Genomic DNA, 6,850 nt, shown 5'->3' with positions numbered 1-6,850 from the left:
CCCTGGACCCCACGCTCCCATTTTCTATACCTACACCCCTCCTCCACCCCAGGTCTCTCTTTTCTAATTATCTCAGACATAATTTACAATCATCCATACTGGACCCAAAGTTCTCACAGATAGTGAAAAGGCATAAGGAGGAAAAGCCACAGTGCTAGAATTTTGAGGAAGAAAGACCTCAGGAACAGAGGGCTGCTGTGGCCATGCTCCATTTACTACCTGCTCTCCAGAGATCAATTTTAAATAAACCCTGCAGCCCCTTTCCTCCACCTATCAGATATCTTGAGAAGGACCAGACCAAAAATCTAGGTCTATCAGAGAAAAACAAACTGGAAAGCCATAGCAGAATCGGCAACTTCCTCTTCATTATCCTTGTTTCTAAATTAGTAGAGATGAGTCCGTTCTGTGATAACAACAACAGAACCAGAGGAGAAAGAACTCTAGGCTCTGAGTCTGTGAGAAGCCTGGAGAAGGGCTGACCCAGCCTGCAGCCTTGGTCCCTGGCACCCAGTGAGGGAAACCTTAACAGCTCTGTCTCCATCCAGACATGGTCCAGGTTCTCAACTGTGATGTCTTGCTACTCATTGCTATGTCAGGGTTGGATACAAGTCATGTGCTGCAGGTAACAGTGATTCTGTGAATGGCTTTTCTATTTTTTTCTTCTTCAGAAATTAGAATATATCAGTCTATAATAATGATACTCTCATGCTGGCTTTCTGTTATAATTTCTTGAGAGAAAAGAGGGGAGTTGATACCTAAGACAGAAGTTCTCCACTTCTTCTAGATTCTAGGGCTCCTTTCTGCACACTCAACACGACATCTTGCATATGATTCTGGAGGGTACAAAAATCCCTCAGGAGTCTAGGCTAAGAATCTCAAAATGAGGGCATAGAGGAATGCGAAGAATCAGGGCAGAAAACATTTTCCCAGTGAATACATGTGCAAGTCATGTGTGACCCAGTAGAAAACCAGTCGAGAACAGCAACCCTAGAAAAACAGGGCAGCAAAGGAGAAATGACCAAGGGACCTTTTTTTGTTTTCCCTTGAGATTTCAGAGATGAGGTTCTGAGGCCTCTCTCCTACATACACATACACCTGTTCCTACCTGATTTCTTGCAATGCTTCCGTCCACTGGATCACTGTATTCAAAGTTATCGACCTTCTCCACGATGTAAACTTTGTCACCCACTGAGAACTGTTTCCCCACAAAAGAGCGATCAGATATCAGGGCCTCCAAGTCTTTCATCATTTTGTTTGCGCCCTCGGCTTCCACCTCCTCATAATCATACCTGGAAGAAGTCATGAAGTTGAGGCCCATGGGCTGACACCAATGTATAACGGCACTTTCTTCATCATTTGTTTGGCCCTTCCCCAACTTAAGAAGCTGGCGAAAAGATGAGTTTGTCAATCCCTGGGGATGGAGCAGGCCAGGGATGAAAGGAAGGGTATGGAGGGTTTCAGGGAATGGCTTAGGAGCTTCTGAATAAGCATAAAACTCCCATTTTGGCTTTTCTACAGAGTAAAGCTCTAAGAAGCTTCAAAGGCTTTTGAGAGATATTATCTAACACTTAACCATCACATCCTGAGGAGGTAGAATTAAAAGCAATGTTATCTCTAGAGAATTCTGCATAAAGCAACACATGACTCAGGCAACTTCTCTTTCAAACTCCTGGAGCTTCTTGGGGATCTGTGCTGGCACCACTCCCAGTCTGGGACCTGCCTGAGGCTGCTGAGACTTTGGCTAAGGAGAGTTCCAGTCTCCACAGGAGCTTCCTAAAGTAAGGCCAAGTTTTCACTGACCAGACGAAGAAGCCAAACACTAACTCTTTATATCTGAAACACTTCTGTCCTTTCAATGAGAGGAGATTCTGGTCCAAAGTGCTTTGGGTGCACCCTGACAGAGGAGACCCGGTGTTGATGCAAAAGGACCAAGGCAAAAAGTACATCGCAAATGAAATTCTAGGACTACTATTTTTCCTCCAAGAATTATTCTTGACTTCTTATGAGGTTAAAAACTCTTACAGGTGGCTTTTCTTGACCTGTAACACACCCTCTTGAGAGAGTTATTTTGTAAAGGCTCAATATAGCAGACTCTATATTTATTTGCAATAGTGAAACAAATATGATATGTGCAAGATGACACCTCTGAGACATGAGAAATACTAGGGAATTAAGGCCAGCCTATTCTGGCTCCAGGATTCTATGAATCAAGGACAATAGTCCCCTTAATCTTTAAGTCAGTTCTTTCCCCTAGTTAAAATGAAAAACAGCACGAAATTACAACCAGGTGTTTGTGCTTTACATCTGTGACCTTTGGATGTTCGGGGGGAAATGTTCTATAAATCCTAGGCACAGAGGGGTATAATGGAAAGAATCTGGGCTCTGGAATCAGACAGAACAAGCTACATATGAATCCAGCTTCTACTGGTTACTAACTGGGTGACTGAGCAAGTTGCTTCATCTCTCAGAATCTCAGCTGCCTTATTAATAACTATTTTGAGGCTGACATGAAACAAATGTACAAAAGTGCCCAGCACTTTTGTTAAATAACACAGGGTATAATGGAGTCTTAACTAACAATAAATGTAGGTTCTAAAGATTTTATTTGTGACATTTATTGCAATACTCGTTTAGCATTTATTTGAAATTAATAAAAAATGTTAAAATCGTTTTCAGATGGAGGCTTTTAACTAATTCAAAAGTGATCCTTTCTCTGAACAACTCTTCCTAACATTATTCCATTCTGGCTACTATTCCCTTGTTAACTCATTCATTTATCTATTCAAAGCATATTTACAGCATCAACTGTGAGTTAAGTGGTGATACCATGGAGCACAAAAATCTTTCTTTTTTTTTCCTTTCTTTTTTCTTTTCTTCTCTTCTCTCTCTCTCTCTCTCTCTTTCTTTTTCTTTCTTCCTCTTTTTTTTTTTTTTTGTGATCCTGGTTTCATGATACTCTAGGCTCTAGAGAGTTCATGACTGCCGTTCTGAATTACCAGGTTTTTCTGGTTCTTGGAAAGTAGAGATTCTTGCCTTGGTTCCCAGGGCTACTGTGTGGTTATTAATCACATGGCAGTTATTATTTATATCTTTTACAAAAGAATAACTTGAAGGAGGAAGAGAACAATGAACTTATCCAAAGTCAATGAAAGAATTCTGATGAAGGAGGCCAAGTTGCTTAATTCTTTCTTGACTACCCAGAGATCATGGACTATTAAATCTGGGATGTATTTTTTAAATTCTTTAGTCTAACTCAGCTATTTTATAGAAAAGGCAACTGAGGTCCAGAGAAATTACGACTATATATTCCTTACAGATAAACAATGTACCTAATACCTTATTTCTCATACTTCTTTCCATAATTAGAACAGTGAGGTCCAAGAGAAATTGTTAGATTTTTATACTTATTGAGGGAAAGGCAAATTGAAATTAATGAAAAGCACCACTGGTAAAAAGAAAATAAAAGTGAATGCTTTTTAAAAACAGAAATATGCATGGTGAAGAAGAATTGCTAAGTAGTCTAAGTATTTTATTCAGTGCCTGGCAGAAAGTAGGTACATAGTCAATATTTGTTGAATCAATGAATATAGTATTGACAACTACACAGCCTTTGGGGACCTATTTTAATGAGTCAGAAATGTTGATTTGGACTAAGCATAATCATTTCCATAATTTTAGAAAAAAAACTTCCATACTTTTAGTACCCCAGAGTTTATAAAACACTTTCAGGCTCAAATTTCCTTTAATTCACTCAATGACTGGACTGTTTTCCCATGTCTACAAATGAGAAAACTGAGTACAGGATTACGTTGAATAACTTCCCAATCTATTAAGGGGCAGAAATAAAATTTTAATCTATTTTTCTGAATCTAAATCCACCGCAATTATCATGTCCACCTGATAGATACATTTAAAAGGCTTACAGAACATTTATTCTTTTGAATACGTTAACTAAATTTTGTAAGCCTCCTTCTTTATGGCTAATATAAAAGTTGACTTCATCTTGACCCTGACCGAATCATTTTAAAATCCCCAATTAGTAGAGGCTGGATGAACTAGAGTTTTCTCATCACTTAAGACAGGAAAGAATTTGTAGGTAAGAGAATTCTCTTCGACAACTTCCCTACCTTACCTCGTACCCCAGCCAGGCTGTAGCTTACCTGGTGAAGAAATTCCGGCCATACTTTTGCCAGTGATCTTTGAGGATGTCCTCGACACTCTGTTTGCGGGTGGCTAGAATGGAGAGCCAAGCAAGGACCGCCCAGAGTCCGTCTTTCTCACGAATGTGGTCAGAACCTGGTACGGGAAGAGCAAGCACCAATGAGAAATGTGGTTGCTCCAAAATATTTGGAAATAAACTCAACAGTAAACATGTAGACTTGACCAAAGAAGACATAAATCTTTACTGAGGAACTTGAGTACACGGAAGGAATCACATATTGAATAAAACAACATAATATTGAAAAGAAGTGGTGCTTTCCAAAGTAATCTGTAAATTTAAAGCAAATGCCAATAAAAATGTCAGTGGAATAATTTGGTGTAATTTGATATACTCAACTATAAGGTATTAATGTGAGTTAAAAAAAACGAAATAAACTTAAATAAACAACAGAGATTATGACCAGTGTAAATTTTCAATAATTAAAATAATCTGATAGTTTAATGGAACAAAATGAAGCACCTATAAAGAGACCTAAACCTATATGAGACTTGAATATATAATAAAGGTGTCACTTCAAGGCTATAGGAAAAGAATGCATTACTTTTTAAATAGTATTTGGATAACTAGTTAAGTGGTTGGGAAAAAAATCAGTTTATAAGATACCAAAAAGAATTCCAGATGAATGACATATTCGAATGTAAAAATTGGAAATTTTTAAATACTAGAAAAAATACAAAAATTTTCTAAATCTTGGAAATAATAAATACATGCAAATTCAGAATTCATAAAGGAAAAAAATCAATGTATTCGTCTACTTAAAAATGAGCATTTCTATCAGCAAAACTACTACAGGTAAAATTAAAAGGTCACTTGCAAACTTTAAAAAAACATTTGCTATATAAAGTAGATGTTTAATATCCTCGGTATAGAAAAAATTCTTATATATTAATAAGGTAAAAGCAAAACCTCAATAGAAAAACAGGTCAAGGATAAAAATAGGCAATTCACTAAAGAATAAATACACGTTCTCAATACACGAAAAAGCTGGCACTGTTTTTAAGAAGACAAATTGAAGTTAAAACCACAATAAAAAATTGCTTGACAAACGGCCACAGCTTTAAAAATGAGGACACCTAGCATGAGTGGAAGTATAAGGGAAATGGGATTCCAACCTGCTGAGAGGGGTACAGTCCTTCCAGAGAGCAATTTGGCAAAAAGTGTCAAAAATGGACCTACTTGTGGATCTAGAAACTCCAATTCTGAGACATCCTTCTTTAATCAATATGAATTTGGTCAGATAAGCTATGGCATATCTGTCTCCTGCTAAGGTCCTTGCTAAAATCTTTACCAAAAACAACAAATTGAGTCCTTTGGATGTGCTTTATATGCATGGAGACCCTTTGCCAACAGCCTGATGTAGAACAGAACTCTCGTTTTTTGGCATTAGCTTCCTTATCCCCCCCCCCCCAAAAAAAAAGCAGACAATGTTGAGCTCTACTTTCTGATTTTGAATAGGACGCAGTAAAATCCATCTCCAATAGGGCTTTGTATACTATAACGCCTTGAATTTTTTATGTGCCTGTCTGCCCTTCTTGACTCCCTCCTGGGTCTTATTCTTCTTAGAAATGTCAGAGTATCTATATCTAGCACAATGCTGACTATGCTGTAGACATGAGGTAGGTTTTTTCCTTCTTTCTTCATCCTTTTAGATTCAGCTCAAATAGCTTCTCCTCTGTGTGACTAGCACCCAGCTTCCCTTGGCAGTTATGAGCTTTCTCTTTTCCTACAGCAACCTGCTCAAAACATCTGGGCCTTAATCATCTATTTATGAGCCTTTTACTTCACCAACTATATATTTCTTGGAGGCATTTCTTATTTATCCTTATAACTAAGTTTGCTGATTAACATAGCACATGAAATATGGTAAATAACTAATTGTGAACAAGTGTATGAATAAATTAATCAATTTATTAATCTACTTTTCTCTCTTTTTGGTTCATAAAAACTCACAACTTTTTCCTTCAAAAGATTTTCTCTTCGATAAGTTACCACTTTTAGAAATAACAGTTCTCAAACCTGGATGCTGAAAAAACTAGAGATATTAGGCACAACTTTTAGTGCTTTTATAACATTATATATTTTGGAAATGTTTGCTAATTTTATTATCTATGGACTTTTATTTGCCTTTACTGGTATTTCAAGAAACAAAAAGTTAGCTCTCTGACTCTTACAGCTTTTGCAAATGATATATTTTGGCAATAATTCACCCTAAGAAGAAAGATCCTGGCAGCTTCCTCAATATATTCAGAATTCATCACAGAAGTATACAAATTGGAATTATTTGTCTGTGCTCTCCTGAGGTTTTTTCCTTCCTTCCTTCCTTTTTCTCCTTCCTTCCTTCCTTCCTTCCTTCCTTCCTTTTTCTCCTTCCTTCCTTCCTTCCTTCCTTCCTTCCTTCCTTCCTTCCTTCCTTCCTTCCTTTTTTAATGCTAGACTGAGAGCAAAGGAGGCAGTGTTCCTTTGTGCTTTTTCTGCTCTAAATAAAGAATTTGGTTTTCTTTCATGTAGAAATGAAAACTAAATCTAAAAATCTTACCCAACTCTGATCAAGTTACTTGGAGATAACTAAATCACATACCTAATATTATAAACAAAATATCTGCCTTAAATAACGCAAACCAATACTCT

At 37.2% G+C, this 6,850-nt stretch overlaps 1 protein-coding gene across 1 annotated transcript in view; it reads right to left on the bottom strand.

Annotated features, from left to right (window-relative positions):
- The window catches only part of PGM1 (phosphoglucomutase 1), a 60,856-nt gene that overhangs the window by 5,809 nt on the left and 48,197 nt on the right, over nucleotides 1-6,850 (bottom strand). Inside the window, 2 exon segments of the mRNA XM_011369567.2 lie at nucleotides 1,106-1,289; nucleotides 4,161-4,296. Of these exon segments, the coding sequence (XP_011367869.1) occupies nucleotides 1,106-1,289; nucleotides 4,161-4,296 (320 nt within the window).

Source organism: Pteropus vampyrus, unplaced genomic scaffold, assembly GCF_000151845.1.
Source record: "Pteropus vampyrus isolate Shadow unplaced genomic scaffold, Pvam_2.0 Scaffold151, whole genome shotgun sequence".
In the NCBI taxonomy this organism is placed as follows: Eukaryota; Metazoa; Chordata; class Mammalia; order Chiroptera; family Pteropodidae; genus Pteropus; species Pteropus vampyrus.
The sequence above is the reverse complement of the archived record's forward strand: the minus strand, read 5'-3'. Positions and strand labels throughout refer to the sequence as shown.